This window comes from Coffea arabica, chromosome 2e (genome assembly GCF_036785885.1).
Source record: "Coffea arabica cultivar ET-39 chromosome 2e, Coffea Arabica ET-39 HiFi, whole genome shotgun sequence".
NCBI classification, from domain to species: domain Eukaryota; kingdom Viridiplantae; phylum Streptophyta; class Magnoliopsida; order Gentianales; family Rubiaceae; genus Coffea; species Coffea arabica.
Genome location: NC_092313.1, coordinates 24295481 through 24319679, shown reverse-complemented (window position 1 = coordinate 24319679; position 24199 = coordinate 24295481). Strand labels below are relative to the sequence as shown.

The 24199-nt window shown below is 38.9% G+C and overlaps 2 protein-coding genes across 2 annotated transcripts; both read left to right on the top strand.

Moving 5' to 3' along the window:
- Positions 1–4720: 4720 nt before the first annotated feature.
- LOC140036165 (uncharacterized) lies at positions 4721–9129 on the top strand. The gene is made up of 8 exons (XM_072077466.1): positions 4721–5275; positions 6026–6103; positions 6596–6937; positions 7245–7988; positions 8118–8133; positions 8293–8368; positions 8482–8933; positions 8996–9129. The coding sequence occupies exons 1-8, from the start codon at positions 4721–4723 to the stop codon at positions 9127–9129; spliced, it is 2397 nt and encodes a 798-aa protein (XP_071933567.1).
- A 10028-nt stretch (positions 9130–19157) lies between these two features.
- LOC140036164 (uncharacterized) lies at positions 19158–22883 on the top strand. Its single transcript, XM_072077465.1, has 2 exons — positions 19158–20734; positions 22091–22883. The coding sequence occupies exons 1-2, from the start codon at positions 19158–19160 to the stop codon at positions 22881–22883; spliced, it is 2370 nt and encodes a 789-aa protein (XP_071933566.1).
- Positions 22884–24199: the final 1316 nt, after the last annotated feature.

Sequence of the window (24199 nt, the reverse complement as noted above, 5' to 3'; positions counted from 1 at the left end):
CTTCTACAAACCATTTCCAAGAGTTCTTATTTTCAGTCTCAACTACAGCATATACTATTGGAAATAGTTGATCATTTGGATCAATACCAATGGTTGTGAGAAAAACTCCCTTGTGACAGCCTCTTAAGTGACATCCATCAAGACCTACAACATATCTACAACCCTGCAAGAGCCCTTTTCTACAACCATCTAGACACACATAGAATCTCTGAAACTCATCATCACCCTCATTATTCTCAGTTGTAGTCATGAACACATTAGAGTCAGGATTTGCCTTTCCAAGTTCTTCACAATAGCTCCAAAGTTTGCTGTACTGGGACATGACATCACCATGTATCATCTCTTTAGTTTTTGCCCTTACCTTATACCCCACATTAGGTGTGATACTAACTCCCAAGTCCTTGTGGACCTTTATCATAAAATCACCTACATTAAAATTTGGGCTTAGCCTAATGTCCTTCAAATACTTGTTGGCCAAATATGTCACACTTGCCAGGCCATGATAGGTTGTCCTACCACAAGTGTGAGTCAGCAGCATGCTTTTGATTTGGAATGTCACTTTATCACTCCTAACTGAGCAATATATGTTCCACATGTATCTCTTGCCTCTACATATGGCTTTGCATCTATTTGAATCATTTTTCTTAAACCTAATTTTCCTTCCATACTTCACTCCATGTGATTTTGCAGCATTCATAAAGTCAGTCTTACACTTAAATAACAACCCAAGTTCAAACTTTGGGTCATCCATCTCTGTTGCAGGATTGAATACCCTAAACTTCTTCTTGTCCACATCCTTACTCCCTCCTTCATCTTCAGAACTCTCATTGCTGTGCAGCCCATCATGTGATGAATTATCTGACTCCTCCATGCTGCACTCATTATCTTCTTCATTAACAGCAGTTTCCTGTACCTTTTCTTTACTTTTTTTTGTTGTCTTGAACTGTTTAGCAACATTTGCCCAATCTGGAGGTATTTCACTAATAGATTTCATTAGCTCTTCCTCATCACTTATAGCATATTCACTATCATACAAACTCTCGTGATCACTTGAGACAATATTCTCTATGATCTGCTCCTTATTTTTTTTGAATAACTTTTTACCTTCAGCCTTTCTATTTGATGTCTTTCTTGACTTAGTTGGTGCTCTTCTTCCTTGTCTGTTTCGGCCATGTCTTTCATTTTCATTACCATCAATTTCTGTAGCTTCATCAGTTGCATGTTCACCTACATCAGTTTCTACAGCCTCAGCAGTCTCATATTCAGCAGCATCAGGAGTTTCATGATCAGCAACATGACTTTTTGTAGTTCCTCCACTCTCATGTTTAGCAGCATGAGATGCACTTTGGTATGATTCACTCCTGCCACTAACACCACTCTGAGCAGCAACATCTTGATGGCCAACATCCTTTCTCCTCTGCTACATTTTCAATCTTTTTACAGGTAAAGTTCTCTTCTTTGCAATCTATTTCATCCTCTTACCAATACGTGAAGGAGTTCCTCCATCCATGTTAGCGTCTTGAAAACCACCATCAGTAGCTGGTGTTGGTGTGGCCACATGTACAGATTCTTTTTGAACATTCTCTGGTGTGGCCACACGTACAGATTCTTCATTATTTCTATTACTATCATGCCTTCTTCCTTCTTCATCAACAGTAAAATGAGGCAGATTATATGTTCTTCGATGAATGAAGAACACATCAACTAACCCATACATACTCCCTAATTTAGCCAATTCAGCAGCATCATCCTCTTGCAACATATACACTAATCTATCTGTCATATTCCTACCAGGAATCAGGTAGTAGTGCCCCACTATATAAGGTTCAAATTCAAGTTTATTAGCTATTTCGTCCAACTTACACAGAGACCATTTTTCTGGATTACAACCATCGACTATGTCAACCGAACCCCCTACACAGTCTCTATTTCCTGTATCTCTAAGTTCACCTTCAAAGTGTATACGAATAGAAAAATGCATCTCATTGGCCACTGTCAGCCATTAAAACGACAATTACTTTGGAACCATGACAGAAATGTGGAGCCTTTCATAATAAAATTTGGGAACCACAGCAAAACTAAATAAAAATTGGGGACCACAGCAAAACTAAGTAAAATAATGAACAATCTTCAATTAATTAACATAAAATACAGTCCTAAGCAAGATTCGTCAACAATTGTTAACCACATTGGTAAAAAAAAAAACTTACCGTAACCCATTGCGAAGTCCAATTTTTTCGATTCGTTCTGCATCTTGATAGGGTGCGATTTTATCATTTATATTATTCTTAATTTTCCCTATTACCTGACTTAATGTGGATTAATTGCTGGATTCTACTCACTTTTAGTATTTTACATTTATTTCAGGGAGTAAAGCGAAAATATAATAACATGTACTAATTTGACAGAAAAGGAGTCCAAATGATAGAGCTTGTCCCAAGGATATTTTTGGAAGGAAAAACTTATGCCCATTTTGGTAATTTGGGCTTAAGGCAGCAAGGATGGCAGGAGGCTGGGGCCAGCGGTTTTTGAAGAGAAAAAGAAAAAGGGCGCCGCCGCACATCAGGGGAGTTTAGTGAGTAATTAAAGAGTATAGGAATTGAGGGAACACTACTTTGCTTTTTCCTTAGTTTACCGTATGATAGTCTATCTTAGAAACTTTGACTTTTCTTTTGGCTTTGTATTGCCTTTGCTTCCTGCGGATGTCAAGACCAAACAAAGCAATGAATTACTTCCTGTAGCCTTTCTTTGTAGTCAGTATTCCATCGAATTAAATTTACCCATTCTCCAATTGATGGCCGCGGTTTTCTCTTCCATTTTGCGTGGATTTGGTTCATCAAATATGAACTAATTTCCTCACTCTAGTCAAGGGACAACAGATGCTTTGGGTCGCCTAAAAAAATTGTGAGATCGATTTAATTTAATCTTTCTCTTTTATTTATTAGTATTCGCATATTCCTTGATTGTAATATTTATGATTATTTAATTAATTGATTGTCTTCCATCCGGATAATTAGTTAGTTTGATAATCTATTGTCAATTAGGGCATTAAATTCGTAATTGTTTAATTACCTTGAATTAGTGACATCTGGCTTGATTAGATTCGTGTCAGAGGGATACGCAAGCTAATCTGAAATAGCCCTAGTAGTGCGTTATTTGGTTAGAATAGGGTTTCTCTAATACGTAAGGCAATTGGGAAATCAAATCTTACGGGTGTACCTGAGATTATTTCCCAATTAGAGTAGTGATTAACGGGCGTACCTTACTTACCGACACAGTAAGGAGGGGTTGACTGTCATCGCTTGTTTGGCAGTTATAACCTATTTATTGGTAAATAATTGGAATTGCCTTTGTTTCAATGATCAATTAGGTGAACCATTGCTGAGGTTATTCCTTGGCTAGATCGTTAATTATCACTCATTTGATTTTAGTAAATTGTTATTTAATTTCTAATTGGTTATTTAATTTTTATTATTTTACTTTTAGTTAAATTGGTTAAATTGTCACCCTTGATACAAAAACACCCCCTTGTTACTGTGAACTTCAAAGGAGACAAATACCCCCAATCCCTGTGGATTCGACCCTACTTATCATTGTCTACAGAAATTACCTTTAGTTTGAGCAGGTTTTTATTATTGCATAGGCTGACACCCTGTCAATTTTTGGCGCCGCTGCCGGGGACAGGCGTTGTTATTTGTTTCTTTTTAATTTCATTTAAGATCTAACTTTCTGATATTTTTCAAGTGTATGCCTCATTCTTCTCGTACAGGTGAATTAATTTTCGACGCCGAGGTAGAAAAGACTGCGCGTAGGACAAGAAAAGAGACCAGACGGCTCAGAGAGGAGCATTTCAGTGCTGCATCTTAGAGACCTGAGTCAGAAGTTGAATCAACAGATTCGTTTGGTGACACTTCGAGTGACTCTGACCAGGAGGAAGGCACCATGGCTAATGCACGAACATTAAGGGAGTTGGCTGCTCCTGATTTAAATCAGCAGCCTTTATGCATTGCCTTCCCCACCTTAAATGATAACACCCCATTTGAATTAAAATCTGGTCTAATTCATCTTCTACCATCTTTTCATGATTTACCAGGTGAGGAGTCTTATAAGCATTTGCAAGAGTTTGATGTCGTGTGCAACAGTATGAAACCCCCGAGCATTATAGAAGAGCAAATAAAAATGAGGGCATTCCCTTTTTCCTTCAAGGATTTTGCAAAGAACTGGCTGTACTACCTGCCACCAGGTAGCATCACCACGTGGAACCAATTAAAGAAAATTTTTTTAGATAAATATTTTCCTGCGTCCAGGGCTGCAAGTCTAAGGAAAGAAATTTACGGTATCAATCAGCACCCAGGGGAGTCACTCTATGTGTATTGGGAGCGGTTCAAGAAATTGTGCATCAAGTGCCCCCAGCACCAGATAAGTGAGCAGTTGCTCATACAATACTTTTACGATGGGCTAATTTTTTGAGACAGGAGCATAATTGATGCCGCGAGTGGGGAGCACTGGTGAATAAGACCCCTCGAGCTGCGTGGGAGCTAATTGAAGGAATAGTTGAAAATTCGCAGCAGTTTGGTACGAGGGAGGATGTCCCAACGCGTATGGTGAATGAGGTAGAAACATCCTCCATCCAACAGCAAATTTCTGAATTGACATCTTTCGTGTGACAATTAGCTGTAGGAAGTGCTCACAGGCCAAGGTGTGAGGGATTTGCACTAGTATGGGTCACTCTATGGACATGTGTCCAATGATGCAAGAGGAGAGCGCAGAGCAAGTGAATATGGCAGGTCACGCGCCCGCACCAAGAAGACCCTATGACCCCTATTCAAGTATCTACAACCCTGGTTGGAGGGACCACCCTAACCTCAGGTATGGAGAGAATAGGCAGACTAATTTCGTGCCAAATAGACAACAAGGGTACCAGCAGCAGTACCAATCCCGACCACCTCCGCCACCGAGCTCTAGTCCATCTTTGGAGGAGATAATGAAACAACTGATAGCAACCACTGCGCAAAATCAGCAAAGAACGGACTCCGAAATGCAGAGTATAAGAAATCAGATGAGTCAAATGGTCACAACCATCAACCGTTTGGTGTCCCAAGTTCAAGGTAAATTGCCGTCTCAACCTGAAGTGAACCCGAAGAACGTAAGCGCGATGACCCTAAGGAGCGGTAAGGAGATTCAGGGGCCTGAACCTGTGATCCATAAGGACAAAGATGAGAAAAAAATCGAAAATGAGCTTGAAAGGGAGGACAGCAATGGCACGGATTCAAAGGTACTACCGGACCAAGTCATTCCAGTTAAGGCTAACCCGCCGCCTTTTCCTAACAGGTTGAAAAAATCGAAGAAATAGGATAAGGAGAGGGAGATCCTGGAGATTTTTCGCAAGGTAGAGATTAATATTCCCCTGTTAGACGCAATTAAACAGGTGCCGAAATATGTAAAATTTCTGAGAAACCTGTGCGTCAATCGAAAGCGGCTAAGGGGAGATGAAAGAGTCATTGTGGGGGAAAGTGTGTCGGCGGTCCTAGAGAGGAAACTTCTACCAAAGTGCGGGGACCTAGGTATATTCACAATCCCTTGTAGGATAGGAAATATGTTGATTAGGAAAACCATGTTGGACTTAGGGGCATCTATTAATGTAATGTCAAAACCTATCTGTGCTTCCCTAAACCTGGGTCCATTAAAAGAAACTGGGATAATTATCCAATTAACTGACCGAACTAATGCATATCCTGATAGGTTAATTGAAGATGTGTTGGTTAAAATTAATGATTTAGTATTTCCATCTGATTTTTATGTACTTGACATGGATGATGACCACTCACCCGATCCCTCACCCTTACTATTAGGTACACCCTTTTTTAGCACAGCACAGACAAAAATTGATGCTAACAAGAGTACCTTGTCCATGAAATTTGATGGAGAAATTGTGCTTTTTAATATCTTTGATACTATGAAATATCCCTCAAATTTCAACTTTAGTTCTGTTTTCTCTGTGAGTGCTATTGACCCTGCGGTGCAGGAAGTATTTGAAACTGTTGGTCGGGATGAATTGGAAGTAGTTTTAACCAAGCACCTCGAGTTGGAGACAACTCCTGAGGTAGAATGGAGTGAAGATTTGAAATGCACAATAGGGGCATTACACTCATTGCCAACCTCAACAAAAAGGTATGAAGTTTTACCTATTTTCATTCCCGAATCTCACCAAAGGGAATTACCATTTGTGGTGCAGGCACCTGTATTAGAGTTGAAACCCCTGCCGAAACACTTAAAATATGCGTATTTGGGCAACAACGAAACACTCCCGACGATTATCTTAGCTGCACTATCAGACACCTAAGAGGAGAAGTTAATCCGGGTTCTAAGAAAGCATAAAGAGGCAATAGGTTGGACCATCGCAGACATTAAGGGGATAAACCCGTCCATTTGTATGCGCCGGATTAGATTGGAAGAGGATGCCAAACCCGTACGGCAGGCTCAAAGGAGGCTTAACCCCCTTATGATGGAAGTGGCAAAGAAAGAAATTTTGAAACTACTAGATGTGGGGATCATCTTTACAATATCAGATAACCCTTGGGTGAGTCCGGTCCAGGTAGTCCCAAAGAAGGCAGGAGTGACAGTGGGGGCCAACCAAACGGGTGAGCTCGTGCCAGTGCGCAAACTCACTGGATGGAAGCAGTGTATTGACTACCGTAGGCTAAACGCCGTCACCAAAAAGGACCATTTCCCTCTTCCTTTCATTGACCAAATGGTTGAACGTTTAGCTTGTAGAGCTTACTATTGCTTTTTGGATGGATTTTTAGGATATTTTCAAATAGCCATTGCACCGAAGGATCAAGAGAAGACGACCTTCACGTGCCCGTTTGGGACCTTTGCTTATAGACGAATGCCCTTCGGGTTGTGCAATACACCTGCAACATTCCAGAGATGTATGGTAAGCATTTTTTCTGAATATATGGAAAAAATTATTGAGGTTTTCATGGACGATTTCAGTGTGTATGGTGATAGTTTTGATACATGTTTAGATAACCTGAAATTGATCTTAATAAGATGTATAGAGACTAATCTCGTACTTAATTGGGAAAAGTGTCATTTTATGGTTGAATACGGAATAGTCCTGGGTCATATTGTATCTTCTAAGGGCGAAAATATATATTATATCTGCTTTACCTTACCCCGTGAGTGTGCGGGAGGTGCATTCTTTTCTTGGACATGCAGGTTTTTATCGAAGGTTCATCAAGGATTTTTCGAAAATTGGAGCCCCGTTATTCCAACTTTTACAAAAAGATGTGGCTTTCGAATTCGATGACAAATGTGAGAAAGCTTTCGATAAATTGAAGGAACTATTGACCTCACTCCCGATCATCCAACCCCCTGACTGGAGTCTGCCATTTGAGATCATGTGCGATGCCAGTAATCATGCTGTAAGGGCTGTATTTGGGCAAAGAGTAGGGAAGGCAACTCACGTCATCTACTATGCATCTCGAGCTTTGAAAGAGACCCAATTGAATTACTCCACCACTGAGAAGGAGTTTCTAGCTGTTATTTTCGCCTTAGAAAAGTTTAGCCCATATTTATTGGGTGCTAAAATTATTGTATTTTCTGATCATGCAGCATTAAGGTACCTAATAACCAAGAAGGATGCAAAATCGAGGCTTATCAGGTGGATATTGCTATTACAGGAATTTGACTTGGAGATAAGGGATAAAAGGGGCTCAGAGAATCTAGAAGCTGACCACTTGAGTCGCATACCAGTGAAAGAGGAGAACGAACCATTGAAGGATGCATTCCCTGTAGAGCATTTATTTTCTTTAAATTCTCAATTGCCTTGGTATGCTGATTTAGTCAATTATCTAGTAACGGGTAGTTTTCCTACAGATTGGCCAAAATCGAAAAGGGATAAATTGAAGAGCGACGCCAAGTATTTTATCTGGGATGACCCGTACTTGTGGAAGAGATGTGCAGATCAATTGATGAGGAGATGTGTAAGTGAGGCTGAATTTCAATCAATTTTAACTTTTTGTGATACTTTTGCCTGTGGAGGTCATTTTGGATCCAAGAGAACTGCTCATAAGGTATTAGAAAATGGTTTTTATTGGCCTTCATTGTTTTAGGATGCTTATGTATTTTGTAAGTCGTGTGATCACTGTCAAAGGGTAGGTAATATAGCCCGTAGAGATCATATGCCCCAGGTCCCGTTGATTTTTGTCAAAATTTTTTATGTCTGGAGTATAGATTTCATGGGGCATTTTCCTACGTCATTTGGTCTTGTGTATATTTTGTTAACAGTCGATTACGTGTCTAAATGGGTAGAGACTAAGGCCACTCGGACTAATGATTCGAAGGTAGTTGCAGATTTTGGCAGGTATAATATTTTTGTGCGATTTGGGATGCCAGGGCCATTGTTAGTGACAGGGGGACGCATTTCTGCAATAAGACCATAGCCGCACTATTTAACCGGTATGGTGTACTCCACAGGGTCTCAACGTCGTACCACCCTCAGACCAATGGTCAAGCAGAGGTATCGAATCGGGAGATTAAGTCCATTTTGGAGAAAATGGTGCGGCCCGATAGGAAAGATTGGAGTCAACGGTTAGAAGATGCACTCTGGGCCTATCGGACGGCGTACAAGACCCCTATAGGGATGTCACCGTACAGATTGGTAATTGGGAAGCTGTGTCACCTTCCAGTGGAGTTCGAACACAAGGCTTTTTGGGTGATAAAACAGTGCTACATAACCCTAGAAGAGGCCGGTGCCCAACGGAAGTTGGATTTACCAGAATTGGAGGAGATCCGGAACGAAGCATACGAGAACGCATTAATTTATAAGGAGAAAAGCCGGGCATTTCATGATCAACAAATTTCAAGAAAAACCTTTGAAGTTGGTCAGAAGGTTCTCCTGTACCAATCCAGGTTTAAACTCTTCCCGGGTAAGTTACGTTCCTGTTGATTGGCCCTTTCGTTGTGACTCACGTTTTCCCCTATGGTACAGTTGAAGTCCAGAGTGCTAAGACAGACAACAAGTTTGTGGTGAATGGACACCGTCTCAAACATTATTATAAAGGTTTTCCAAGTGGAGAAATGGAAACGATACGTCTAGATGCACCACCGTGTCCTAATCAGTGACACTTTACCATTTCTAACCAAAGACATTAAAGAAAGGCGCTCATTGGGAGGCAACTCAATTGTTTCTTCTAATTGTTTGTTTGATTTTGTGTGATAGTTTAAATATGTTTTCATTGAATTTGAATGATTTCAGGTTTCAATTTTCATTCTGATGATTTGTAGGTGTCCTTCTGTCATGACGCGCCCGCGTCATGACGTATGGAGAGCTTATTATCAGAATCGTCAGAAGGGGTTTTTGCCCTCATGACGTGCCCACGTCATGATGTATGGAGAGTTCATGGTCAGAATCGTCAAAAGGGGATCTTGCCTTCATGACGTCCCCGCGTCAAATAACCTCGAAGCTTCTCATTCCGTGCCTTCTTGACGTGCTCGCGACACTTTCGTGGGAAAGGTAAGGATTCAAAAAAAAAAAGAGAACGGTTATTGATTTTCTTTTATTCTCTAATTTTCAAAAATATGTTTTGTAGTAATAATAATATTAAAAAAAAGAAAAAATTAATAATAATAAAAAAATATTTTTATTATAAAAAATATATATATAATAAAAAGTAATAAAAAAATAAAAAGTAATAAAAGTAGGAAGAAGAAGAAAAAAATCGAAAAATTTTTTTAAAAAAAAACCAAAAAAAAACTATTTTGTTGTCTTTTTCTTTTTTTATTTTGTTTTTCCTTCTTTTTCTTTCTTCTTCTTTCTTTCCCTTTTCTTTCTTCCTTTCTTCTCTGCTGTTTCTTCCTCTTGTTCGACTGAGACCCATCGTGCGCCGTCATCTTCGATCTCGTCGTCACTGCTGCTGAAAGCCATCGCCGCACGCCAGAGCCCGATCAACGCGCCACTTCTTCTCCTTCCTCGCGGAGCATTGCCGCCACTTTCGCCCGCCGACGACTCACCCTGGCGCAGCCGCGGCTCCTCACGCGTCACGCTTGCTCCGCCCGCGGCTCCTCGCGCCGCCGCTGTCCGCCTCTCGCCTCCTCTCGATCTCACTCCACCACTATTGCCACAAGCCCAGCTGCACGTCTCCGCCCTCTTGCCTCCACTCGCCGCGTCCCATGCCCGAGCAGAAGCCCGCGTCGCCAATCCAGCTCAGCGTCGCTACCAGCCTTCCACCACTGTCAAATACCATTTCTCTTCGCCATTACAAATCCAGTTTCTTTATTGGGCAACCAGTGAAGGTATTTGAAATCCCATCACCATTTCTTGGTATTGATTGGTATCATCTGGGATTTATCAGTAGTTGGGGTGGCGTTTGGTTTTCTTTACTTACTGTGAATCCCACCAGTGGTACTAGTTGGAGTATTGTCACTTGATTTTGATGCTTCTTTTGGGATTGGCTGAGAGTGTATGGTTGATTCTGGTTGCATTTACTGTCCAAATTGGGACCATCTGCTGAAATTCTGGCTGCACTTTGGTTGCTCTTGACTATTCAATTTGGTAGCTGTTGTTTGTATGTTGATTGAGAGACTTGTGATGCTGGATTCACTTGTTGAGGGTGGTCAAATTTAATTTCATTTTTGGTGTCCGTCTGGCTGTTGGTTAAAACTGCTATTTTTGAAGTCATATCAGTTGTGCATGCCGTTACCTGAATTAGGGACATAATTGGCTCTTGGGTTGCTGCTTAGCTCCAGCAGCCTGGGGGATGTGCTGAGTTTCCTCGATTTATTATAGGTGTTCACTCTGGTTATACTCTTAGTCCTCTGTTGACTTTCTGTGACGCATTGAAATTTTCTAGAGGTTGAACACATATTTGGAGACTATTGTATTGTTGTTGCTCTACCTCTGCTAGTTGCTCTGTTGGAAATCCTGTATTTTGTGATTTGAGTTGACTGTTAGCGGCCATGGCGAGACCAAAATCCTCCTCTAGATCTAGAGCTACTCGATCTCAAGCCTCACCCCAACCCTCCATTACAGTCAATACCCCAACAAATCAACCATCCGCTTCCGGTGTCCGAACCCGGTTAGGTAGGGGTAGGGGTGCCTACGTGGCCTCCGCCACTCACCTCGGCGGGCATTTAGAGTTCACGAGACCCGCCGATCAGCGGCGCTATGCTCAAGTCTGTGAGCGGCGTATCATTCCGTGCAAGTGCGCAGACAACATGACTATGGCTTTTCTGGGTATCCAAGAGGAGGTTGAGCGCATGTACACCGCCATTGGATGGCGCCCCTATCTCGCTATCTTCCAATCCGCCTTTGTCGAGTTGACAAGGGAGTTTTACTCCACTTTTGAGTTCGATTTACCTGCTAGGTATACAGTTGAGACTCCCAATGACATCCATTTCCGTCTCATGGGTCAGGAATTCGATTTCTCTATTACCCAATTTAATCTGGCTTTTGGTTTCATCCCTCCGGAGTACTCTGAGACTAGGGAATATGCCGAGAGTGCCTGCGATTATGTGAAACCTTTTCTTTCCGCCTACCGCGATATGTGGGAGGACATGTCTATCGACAGGCAGCGTTATGACCCATTTAAGTCTAGGAGCTCCTTTATCGAGGATCCGAGTGCTCGGTATGTTCAGCGCCTCTTGGCATATAGCTACTCGGGTAGAAAGGACAGCTCCGGTATCATCTCTCGACCGGAGCTCTTCTTCCTTTGGTGCATGAAAAATGGGTTCAAGGTCAACTTGGGGTGTTGGTTGGCGGCACAGTTCAAGTCCATTATGGCAAAGAAGAACAAACCCTTGATCCTTGGGTCGTACATCACGCACTTGGCGATCCAGTTAGGCGTTCTGAATCTACAAGATCATAATCTCCACTTGGCCTGCGACATGGAATATCTAAATGCTGAACGCTTAGAGAGGATGGGAATTCTGGAGCTTGTCGATGGCCGCTACCGTTTTGTTCCCCTGCGACCGCCCCGCGCCCCATCTCACCCTTCTTTTACCCAGTCGGCCCCAGTTGGCAGTGAGCCCGGCCCGTCGACCTCCGCTCGCCCCCCTCCACCACCAGGGGCTGAGGACTGGCGCCAGCTCCGGACGAAGGTTGTGAATTTGGAGGCTTGGATGATTAACATCAACAACAATGTCGCTGCTATGGCACAGAATTTAGCGGCATTCATGCAGCACTCGGGTTTTCCACCCCAGCACCATCTCACCTTCCACTTTAACCCGATTCCAGGGGAGTTTTGTTGCCCTCTCTTCTACTTTCGATGTTTACTTGCTACATTGAGGGCAATGTAGCATTTAGGTGTGGGGGGGTTTGGATATTGTGATTCTCGTTTTTAGTAGTTTTTAGTTTTTAGGTATTTTTCCTTTATTTTTAGTTTGTTGTTTGGGTCTCTTTCTTTCTTTTTGCTGATTAGCTCTCATATAAATACAAAAGTTTGATGTTAGATTGTTGACTTTAAATCTACTCTTGCCAAGTTTTAATAATAAAAGCGTATCGAGTTGATGTGGTTGAGTCCAAAACATCTCTTTGGTGAATATCGATGACTGCTTGACTCTTTTGACTTCTTTGCTAACTTTTCTAGGCATAAGGAATGACTGTTGGTGTTTTAATGTGAATTGGTCCAATATTGACTCTAATACTCCATGTTGGGCAATAATGAGCCTAGCTGTTCCTATTCTTATTTTTTAATGGTGTTATTTTGCATTATTGTGTTATTTGGCTGTGAATAAACTTGACTGTACTCCGCTATTAGTTACTACTGAGTAACCGGGGATCTGCATCTAAAAGTGTCGATTCTCGTGTCAAAAAGTAGTATTTTCTATGAGTACGTAGTCGTATAGCGATAGGAGCTGAGTAACCGGGCCCCTTCATCTGAAAAATGTCGGAGTTTGCGTCAAAAGGCTTCAATGGCTAGAGACTAAGTCTTTTGTGCTATTACTAAAAAAAAAAATCAAAAGAGAAAAAAAAGAATAAATAGTAGGAGACGTGAAAAAAAAAAGTGCAGGTTGTGTTAGTGTGTGTTAGAGGTCAGCTTGCCAATGTGTGGACTTAATATGGAGATTTGGGTTAATATTCGGACCATTTGCTGATAAATGTTGCGCGTCATTCATTTTTTCTAGATTAGTTAACTTGGAATTGAAAGAGTTTGTAGTTTAGAAACTAACCGAGGTGATGTCTATCGAATTTTGATCACTAACGCTCGGTATATGGTATTCCTTGGTATCTTGGCAATATAGTAGATAGGGCAATAGCCATCATCAAATTTTGGTGTCTGTTTACTATTCTTATGCTTGAGAACAAGCATGGTTTAGGTGTGGGGGAATTGATAGGGTGTGATTTTATCATTTATATTATTCTTAATTTCCCCTATTACCTGATTTGATGTGGATTAATTGCTGGATTCTACTCACTTTTAGCATTTTGCATTTATTTTAGGGAGTAGAGCGAAAATATAATAACAGGTGCTAATTTGACAGAAAAGGAGTCCAAATGATAGAGCTTGTCCCAAGGATATTTTTGGAAGGGAAAACTTGTGCCCATTTTGGTAATTTAGGCTTACGGCAGCAAGAATGGCAGGAGGCTGGGGCCTGCAGTTTTTGAAGAGGAAAAGAAAAAGGGGGCCGCCGCACATCAGGGGAGTTTAGTGAGTAATTAAAGAGTATAGGAATTGAGGGAGCACTACTTTGCTTTTTCCTTAGTTTACCGTATGATAGTCTAGCTTAGAAACTTTGACTTTTCTTTTGGCTTCGTATTGGCTTTGCTTCCTGCGGATGTCAAGACCAAACAAAGCAAAGCAATGAATTACTTCCTGTAGCCTTTCTTTGTAGTCAGTATTCCATCGAATTAAATTTACCCATTCTCCAATTGATGGCCGCGGTTTACTCTTCCATTTTGCGTGGATTTGGTTCATTAAATATGAACTAATTTTCTCACTTTAGTCAAGGGACAACGGATGCTTTGGGTCACCTAAAAAAATTGTGAGATCGATTTAATTTAATCTTTCTCTTTTATTTATTAGTATTCGCATATTCCTTGATTGCAATATTTATGATTATTTAATTAATTGATTGTCTTGCATCCGGATAATTAGTTAGTTTGATAATCTATTGTCAATTAGGGCATTAAATTCGTAATTGTTTAATTGCCTTGAATTAGTGACATCTGGCTTGATTAGATTCGTGTCAGAGGGATACGCAGGCTAATCTGAAATAGCCCTAGTAGTGCGTTATTTGGTTAGAATAGGGCTTCTCTAATACGTAAGGCAATTGGGAAATCAAATCTTACGGGCGTACCTGAGATTATTTCCCAATTAGAGTAGTGATTAACGGGCGTACCTTAATCACCGACACAGGAAGGAGGGGTTGACTGTCATCGCTTGTTTGGCAGTTATAACCTATTTATTGGTAAATAATTGGAATTGCCTTTGTTTCAATGATCAATTAGGTGAAACATGGCTGAAATTATTCCTTGGCTAGATCCTTAATTATCACTCATTTGATTTTAGTAAATTGTTATTTAATTTCTAACTGGCTATTTTATTTTTATTATTTTACTTTTAGTTGAATTGCTTAAATTGTCACCTCTGATACAAAAACACCCTCTTGTTACTGTGAACTTCAAAGGAGACAAATATCCCCAGTCCCTGTGGATTCGACCCTACTTATCACTGTCTACAGAAATTACCTTTAGTTTGAGCAGGTTTTTATTATTGCACAGGTTGACACCCTGTCAACTCGTTACTGTTTTCATTCCCATTATTCATTTCTTACAAAACTAACTTAATCATCGGAAGTATCCCGGGGGAAAAAGCCCCGTCTAGTATGCGTATCAAGAAAAGTACAGTACAAAGACATCTCACTTAGGAAGAGGACGTACTAGGTCAGCTCAGTTTGACCATCCAGAAAGAACCTTTTCACCAATAGTTATTATAATGTGTTATAATACATGTTGAACCATGTAATAATACACACACACACACACATATCTGTGTGTTTTATTCTTCTTCAGTCAAATTCATTAATGGTTTTCAAATTCGGATTCAATCAAAATCAAAATTGTAAATTTTTAACCTGAGATCAAATTAGGTCAAAATTTTATGTGAGGAAATTTGTACCAAATTCAGTAAAGCTAAAGACAACTGAGATGACCCACGCTTGCTTGGGCTAACCTATTAGGATAAGATGAACTGAGTTTGATGAACTGATGTAGAAAAGGTCCGATGAATTGATCTTCTGTTCTGACATAAAGGAGGTCGAATGACCTGGCCTTCTGTTCAGTTCTTGAACATGAATACTTTTTCAAGGGATACAGAATATCATAAGATTTCAAAGAAAATAGCCTAAGTAGAACTAGGATTCTTTTTTTTTTTTGTCAGCAACAATACATTTGTATAACCTAATCTATCCTAATCTAGGAGGGAGGGGGGAGCCTAAGGAGGTTGTGGTAGGGGCTAGTGGGTATACATACCCAACTAAACTAAGGAAGTGTTATGGCACAACTCTTAGATTTTTTTCGCTGCAGGTAAGGTTTGAACCCTCATCTACAGTCCAAGGAGGGACTTAAAGTCCCTCCCTGGTGGCCACTGAGCCATTGGCCCAGTGGTTAAGTAGAACTAGGATTCAAGGTATCTTGGTTCGAGGTTCAGTTCTTGGGGTCCTAGTCCGAGTTGACAATCTCGGGGTCTAGTTCTTGGGTCCCAGTCCGAGATCTAGTTCTCAGGGTCTCCCCCGATAATTAAGTCAGATTCCCTTGAAAACATTTTCCAAACACAAATTCCTTGTTTGGTTGCTATTTTTAAGATTTTTTGGAGGAAAATATAGCGATTTGATGTATTCAAAGTAAAAAATTGATTGAAAAATCTGTTGATGATAATATAAAAAATTTTTGGTAGAAAATCACAATCCAAACAGGGATATAGAAACAATTCTTCAACACAACTTTTTATATTTTCAATCACTTTATATCTCACGTATATTACATTGTAAAAAACATTATAATAATTAATTCAAATAATCTTCTATCCATACACACCCGTCTACAAGAAAAATTATAATCCTACATTTTAATATATTTTTGCTAGAAATTATGAAATTTCATGATTATGAAGTGTTCAAATTTTAAGGTTGATACTCAATTATTCAAAGCTACAACCTATGTTTCTCCAAAAAAAAAAATAATAATAAAGTATCACAATCTCAAGTCTAAGCAAATACATTAGTCATTTAATCTTGCTAGTAGAAAATAACTATATCTTGACGTAAAAGAAAAAGAAAGAAAAAGGTATGACAAACAAAATCAAGGCTAATTTTTCAGAATATTCGTGAAAAAAAAAAAACAATACGTCAAATGTAGCTCTAACATGGGCATTTCTCAAACTATACCTAACTCAGCATGGCAGCTAAATAAATTTCCTCTCCATCCAATTCCCAAAATGTCACTCGCATTAATTGGCAAAAGTCAGTCACTGCAAAAGTTTGAGGGCGGCCGCAAGGTGTCAGTAGCTACCGTTCTCAGTCAGCACGGCAGCTACATATCCAGCTACATACCATTCTTTCCTCGTTTCAAATGTCAAGCGAATGTTTAGATTTTCTGCAACTGTATTTTCTTCCTACTATACCTCTTGGTACATTACTTCTTTTTTTTTTCCTGAAATTTTCTTTCCACTTTTTTTTTTTTTTTTAAATCACTTTTGTTATTGATTGCTAGTGCTTTGCCTGGCTCCAAACTTTTTGGTGAACTAATTTCAAAAATGTCTTTCGCAGCCATTGATCATGAATGACATCTGACACAGTTTTGAGTTCATTGAAACAAGTTTTACCAATAAAAAAAACCCCTCGCCTGTCACAGAATGAAATGCAAAATCTAAAGCAAATGCAGCAAGGCTTCTGTCATTGAACTTTATGGAATTCAGTATGTACTCCTACTATCAAGTCTAAAATATGAAGGAGCTGTAACAGATAAGCATTGTGCTTCAAATTAGTTCCGTGAGCTATAGAATCATTATACTGGTTTGTGCTGCTGTCTGGAATCGGTTGACATAATTCTCTTGATATTATTCATTACAGGTCTAGACATGGAGTACTTTTTGAAACAATTGGCTCCTTGTTATCTTTACTTCGAACAGGAGATCGAGATGCGTATCGCAACTTCTTCGTGGATATCATGTTGCTGGTTGAAGGTATATTTGAGAAGTTTTATATTTTTTTTGGCAGTAATTGCTATTGCCTAATGTTGTCTATTTCCATACACTATTCTGTCTGGCAGAGGTCTGATCCATTTTAAAAAGTTAATGTGCTTTATTTTTCTTATAGATCTTCTGTACGTTTGCCCCCTTTACGGTGAATCGTGGTCTACGGAGCTAGAAAAAGTTTGTTTGAAGTGCTTTGATGTCTCTTTTGCCGGAGCTTGTGGTGGTGAAGATGCTCTTCTTAGTCATGTCCCAGCATCCAGCAAACCTGCTGATGGGTATGGCATTCTGATTGATCTCACTGGAAAAGAAAGGTGGCAGCCTTTAGCTACATATGCCGTAAAGTTACGTATCCTGTCTAAATGCTTAACTGAAGGAACTTTATATGTTGAAGGACTTGTCTATACACCATGTGTTTTGGCTGCCTGTTCCCTTATGTGTTATGCAGATGACAACTTGCATATTGTGACTGGCTAACTGCTAGTAATTGCTGCCACTTGAAAACATTTTCATGCTACATTTATCTATCCAGCACTAGTTTGCTACACTCAAGTGTCAGGCGCCTGGCTCTTTTTTTTTTTTTTTACCACCTGTCCCCATCTGTGCTGGCTGTGGACAGGCATCCTTAAAAAAAATTTGACCAGCCGCTGCTGTGCTGTGCGGGAATTATTTAAAAAATTTAATTTGCTGCTGTGCTGATAGTTTGAGAAATGCCCCAGTCAGAGCTACATTTGTCGGATTATTTTTTTTTTAATGTATATTCTAAAAAATTAGCCCTTTTGACATTTCTACTTTGTTTTTTTTTTTTTTGAAAATTTGTAAAAACAAAACAAATGAAATATTCTTCAACTTTACTAAAGAACAATAAGGAGATAGGAAACAAAGATAGGGAGAAAGAAAAGCAAAATCAAAGTTCAACCTTAAAAAAAAAAAAAGTAAAAGCCCAAAAGTCCTAAACGTCCTAGTACACTCCGTGTGCACGAGCCCCCATGGTCTAGGGCGAACGCCCAACTATACTTAAATCCCATTTAATTGCCTCGGGGCGTTTGAAACGTGTCTCGGCCTAGGGCTCACCAGCAATATGAATATTTGTTAAGGCAGCTTTGCAAACTAAGACCAATTTGCAAATCTGTTTAAGGCTTACAATAGCTTGAGTGCAAGGTTCATTTCAATTTTGTACGCTTGACTAAAGTTTTGGCTATCTTCAAATGATGATTTGGATGCAATTCTTTTAAATGGAAGAATTCTTTTCGGATAACAATCTAGATATTTGATCTCAATTTCACTGGAGTTACCGTAGTTAGTGGTAGATTTTGTTGTGAATGATAGATATTTCAAAAGATTTTATTATGTTTGTTATGATAAGAGTTTATTTGACAAAGCTTTCCAAACGTCTGTTCCTATTCTTAGGGAGAATTTTTTCAAAGACAAAATTTTGATAAGGCCTAAAAGGCAAAGTCAGAAGGCTAGCTGATATGTTTTAGCCAAAGGAATTGTTCACGTGCTTGCTTTGACTATGTCAAACGTTTCGGCTTGCACAATAGAGGATAGACCTCTGACCACTTCAAATGCTAAATCTGGTACGGGATGCATGCTTATTCTCACGGAAAATCAGCTCTCAAAATCCTATCCTTTATCACTCTGTTCTGTATCCTGTAGCCTATAAATAGAACCATTTGTCAGTTCATTTGCACGCTGATCAACGAAGACTACACTTCGTGAACTCTTTATTCCTTCTACTCTATTTGCTTTCTTTATTCTTTTTTATTTTACCTGCTGGTTTTGGAACAAATTTTGCTGGTTCTACATCCCTCTAACAAAGTAGAGGAAGACTTGTTTAATCCTGGAGAAATATTTCAATACTCTGAAATAGTTTCTTAGGACAGTGCTTTCAAGCACGACTCAAGTGTTCAAGTGTTAGCATTGTTCAGGTCGCTTTTATTTCCAACAATCTAAGAAACTATGGCATCTGACAATGTTAGCACCCCACAGCCTTCATCAGCAACTGTTGCAGTGGCACTACCATTCGCCAAGCCCTTTCCGGATGTATCCAAAATTGAAATTTTCGCCAATGAAAATTTTAAAAGATGGCAAGAACGTGTGTACTCTCTACTTGACATCCATGGAGTAGCTTATGCGCTCACTGAATCTCAACCTTCTGCAACTACGGATGCCAAGACTCAAGAAACATGGCAATATGCCAATAAGGTATGTCGACACACTATCCTTCAAACACTTTCTAATGAATTATTTGACGTCTACTGTAGCAGCAAAGAAGCCAAGGCAATTTGGGAAGCCTTGGTAACAAAGTTTACTGCCGAAGATGCAACCAAGCAAAAATTCGTCGTAGGAAAATACAACCAATGGCAAATGACTGATGACAAGGAGATGAAAATTCAAATCACCGAATATCAAATGCTGCTAGAGGACTTGAAAAATGAAGACATCAATCTTCCTGAGAAATTCGCTGCAGGCATGCTGATTGAAAAGCTACCTGAATCATGGGCCGACTATAAAAACAACTTGAAACACAAGGAGAAAAATTATACCATGGATGAGCTCGTGAAGCACATCCTCATTGAGGATTCAAACAAAAGGGAGTTAAGAGCTACCAAGGCAAAGGAGATGGCTTTCAAAGCCAATCTGGTGCAAAGCAATAATAAAAGGTACGCCAATAAATCCCAGAATTACAAGCCCAAAAATTTTAATTTCAAGCCTAACAATCCCAACTTTAAGAAGAAGAGAGGCAATTGCTTTTATTGTGGAAAACCAGGACATTATGCAGTCCAATGCAGACTTAATAAAGGTGACAGAGCAAATGGTAATCCTCCTAAGGTGCACTTAACCGAAGGAGATGATATAATTGCTGCTGTCATCTCTCAAGTGAACATTGCAGCCAATGTTAAAGAGTGGGTGGTAGACTCTGGGGCTACTCGGCACATATGTGCGAATCGAGAAGCATTTTCCTCCTATACTCCTATAGGGGATGATGAAGAAGTGGTCTACCTTGGTGACTCACGAACGGCTAATGTTCTGGGTAAGGGCAAAGTATTCTTGAAACTCACTTCAGGAAAAACTTTGGCCCTCAATGATGTGCTGCATGTGCCCAACATTCGGGCAAATCTGGTTTCCGTAGCATTGCTAGGAAAAGTTGGAGTGAAAGTGTCATTTGAATCTGGAAAGATTATAATGACCAAAAATAATGTATTTGTGGGTAAGGGCTATTGTAATCAGGGACTTTTTGTACTTAATATTTCCAATGTGATTAATGAAAATGCATCTTCTTCTGCTTATATTGTTGATTCCATTTCTTTATGGCATGCTAGATTAGGACATGTTAATATTGGTTATATAAAGAAAATGCAATCATGTGGCCTAATTTCTGGTATTAATGATAATATGGACAAATGTGAAATATGTGCAGAAGCAAAAATAACAAAGAAAAGTTGTATAACTGTTCATAGAGAAACTGAATTATTAAATTTAATTCATACTGATTTAGGTGATTTAAAACAAACAATGACTAGAGGTGGGAAAAGGTATTATGTCACCTTTATAGATGACTATTCTAGATATACCAAAGTTTATTTACTTAGAAATAAAGATGATACTTATAATGCCTTTTTATCCTATAAGTCTGAAGTAGAAAATCAACTTAATAAAAGGATAAAAAGAATTAGATCAGATAGGGGTGGAGAATACTTAACTTTAGATAACCTTTGTGAACAGGAAGGCATAATACATGAAATAACTCCACCTTATTCACCAGAATCTAATGGAGTAGCTGAAAGAAAAAATAGAACGTTAAAAGAAATGATGAACTGTATGTTAATTAGTTCTCATGCTCCAGATAATTTATGGGGAGAAGCTATATTATCTGCATGTCACTTACAAAATAGAATCCCACATAAAAAGACTGGCAAAACACCTTATGAGTTATGGAAAAATTATAAACCAAATTTGAAATATTTAAAAGTTTGGGGGTGTCTTGCTAAAGTCTTGTTGCCTGAACCTAAGAAAAGAAAAATAGGCTCTAAAACTTCTGATTGTATGTTTATTGGATATGCTGAACACAGTGTTGCATATAGATTTCTTGTGTTAAGAAGTGATATACTTGATTGTAATACAATTATTGAGACAAAGAATGCTGAATTTTTTGAACATATTTTTCCACTGTTTAGTAAAGTTTCTCATGCACCTGTAGAAATAAATAAGGAAATTATTCCAATTGAGGAATTAAGAAGGAGCAAAAGGCCAAGAAAAGAATTTTCATTTGGAAATGATTTCCAAACCTTTCTTGTTGATAATGATCCTTTAACATACTCCGATGCTATTTCTTCTCCTGAGTGTAAATTTTGGAAAGAAGCAATTAAATCTGAAATTGATTCTATCTTGACAAATAAAACTTGGATTTTGGTAGACTTATCTCCTGGTGCAAAACCTATTGGGTGCAAATGGATTTTTAAAAGAAAATATAACTCTGATGGCTCTATAGAAAAGTACAAAGCTCGTTTAGTAACAAAAGGATTTTCTCAAAAACAAAATATTGATTATTTTGATACATTTGCACCAGTAACTAGAATTGCGTCTATTCGAGTCTTATTTGCTTTAGCTTCTATCCATAAACTTGTTATTCATCAAATGGATGTCAAAACAGCCTTTTTAAATGGTGATTTAGAAGAAGAAATTTATATGTTTCAACCTGAGGGATGTATTGTTTCTGGACAAGAAAATAAGGTTTGTAAATTAATTAAATCTCTTTATGGTCTAAAACAAGCTCCTAAACAGTGGCATGAGAAATTTGATCAAGTATTGATGAAAGATGGATTTTCGTCTGTAGAAGTGGATAAATGTGTATATGTCAAAATTATAAATGATCAATATGTGATAATCAGATTATATGTGGATGACATGCTTATATTTGGTACTAGTCTAGATATTGTAAATAGTACTAAATATTTTTTGTCTTCTAATTTTGATATAAAAGATTTGGGTGAAGCCAAAATAATATTGGGTGTTAAAATCATAAGGAAAGGTGATGGTATAATGTTGTCACAAGAACATTATACAGAGAGACTTCTTAGGAAGTTTGAAAATTATGATGTGACACCTGTGAGTACTCCTTATGATGCTAACACTCAATTAAAGAAAAATAACGGTGACCCAATTGCTCAGTCTAAATATGCTCAGATTATTGGGAGTCTGATGCATCTGATGAATTTCACTAGACCTGATATAGCTTATGCTGTATGTCGACTGAGTAGATATACTCATAATCCCAACCGTGAGCATTGGTTTGCATTAGTCAGACTAATGAAATATTTGAGAGGTACCATGAATTTTGGTATCCTGTATAGTGGATTTCCCACTGTATTAGAAGGTTACAGTGATGCTAATTGGATCTCTGATTCAAATGATACAAAATCCACTAGTGGTTATGTGTTCACCCTTGGTGGTGGTGCAATAGCATGGAAATCTGCTAGACAGACAATCATTGCTAGATCAACAATGGAATCAGAGTTTGTAACTCTGGAACTGACAGGGACTGAGGCCGAGTGGTTGAGAAATTTCTTAGCTAATATTCCTTCAACTAAGGATTTGTTGCCTCCTGTGTCCATACATTGTGACTGTCAAGCAGCGATTGCCATAGCTAAAATAAATCATATAATTGTAAAAGTCGACACATGAGATTGAGACATGATGTCGTAAAGCAGCTGCTAAGAGATGGAATTATTTCCATTGATTTTGTGAAGTCAGAGTTGAATTTGGCCGATCCTCTGACTAAACCTGTAGGAAGAAAATTAATTCTTCAAACTACAAGAGAGATGGGACTTAGGCCAACGGTTGTCAATAGAGATGGTAACCCAACCTATGTGATTGGTGATCCCATGAAATAGGTTCATATGGGTAATAACAAGTCGATATTGACTATAAAGCACTTGAAATTTAAGTCCCTTCAAAGATAAGTGCTTTGACTGCCAGTAATTGTGAGGTTGAGTATAATACTCTTAATGAATTTATATCCCTTTAGGGAGGTGTATTTAAGGCAGTATACACTTGATAAATTCACCTATATGTGAGTGGAGTGGGGCCGCTCCTATAAGATTTTTGGCCAAATCTTTAGAGCTCTCATGAATAACCAGGCAGGCGCACGGCCTAAATGCGCGAAACTGCATTGAACAGCAAAATTATGAGTTATAATTTGATTGATAAGATCTCTGTCATACAACAAGAATTATTGGTTCATAAAAAGATATTTTTCACCAATAATTTTGTAAGACATATTTTATCAATTTAAGTTTGGTTCATAGTCCAAAAGACACCAAACTGATTACATTGAGCTCAAACAAATCCAGCAGATTTTTTACGTTTTTTTCCAAAATCTTTTGAAATAGGTGGGAGATTGTTGTGAATGATAGATATTTCAAAAGATTTTATTATGTTTGTTATGATAAGAGTTTATTTGACAAAGCTTTCCAAACGTCTGTTCCTATTCTTAGGGAGAATTTTTTCAAAGACAAAATTTTGATAAGGCCTAAAAGGCAAAGTCAGAAGGCTAGCTGATATGTTTTAGCCAAAGGAATTGTTCACGTGCTTGCTTTGACTATGTCAAACGTTTCGGCTTGCACAATAGAGGATAGACCTCTGACCACTTCAAATGCTAAATCTGGTACGGGATGCATGCTTATTCTCACGGAAAATCAGCTCTCAAAATCCTATCCTTTATCACTCTGTTCTGTATCCTGTAGCCTATAAATAGAACCATTTGTCAGTTCATTTGCACGCTGATCAACGAAGACTACACTTCGTGAACTCTTTATTCCTTCTACTCTATTTGCTTTCTTTATTCTTTTTTATTTTACCTGCTGGTTTTGGAACAAATTTTGCTGGTTCTACATCCCTCTAACAAAGTAGAGGAAGACTTGTTTAATCCTGGAGAAATATTTCAATACTCTGAAATAGTTTCTTAGGACAGTGCTTTCAAGCACGACTCAAGTGTTCAA

Coding starts and splice junctions, on each gene's coding strand:
- LOC140036165 (XM_072077466.1), top strand. CDS start 4,721: ATGGGTCACTCTATGGACATGTGTCCAATGATGCAAGAGGAGAGCGCA. Junction 5,276..6,025: donor GCAATGGCACGGATTCAAAG/GTACTACCGGAC, acceptor CCTGCGGTGCAG/GAAGTATTTGAAACTGTTGG. Junction 6,104..6,595: donor AGTTGGAGACAACTCCTGAG/GTAGAATGGAGT, acceptor AGTCCGGTCCAG/GTAGTCCCAAAGAAGGCAGG.
- LOC140036164 (XM_072077465.1), top strand. CDS start 19,158: ATGGCATCTGACAATGTTAGCACCCCACAGCCTTCATCAGCAACTGTT. Junction 20,735..22,090: donor ATGACTAGAGGTGGGAAAAG/GTATTATGTCAC, acceptor TGTGATAATCAG/ATTATATGTGGATGACATGC.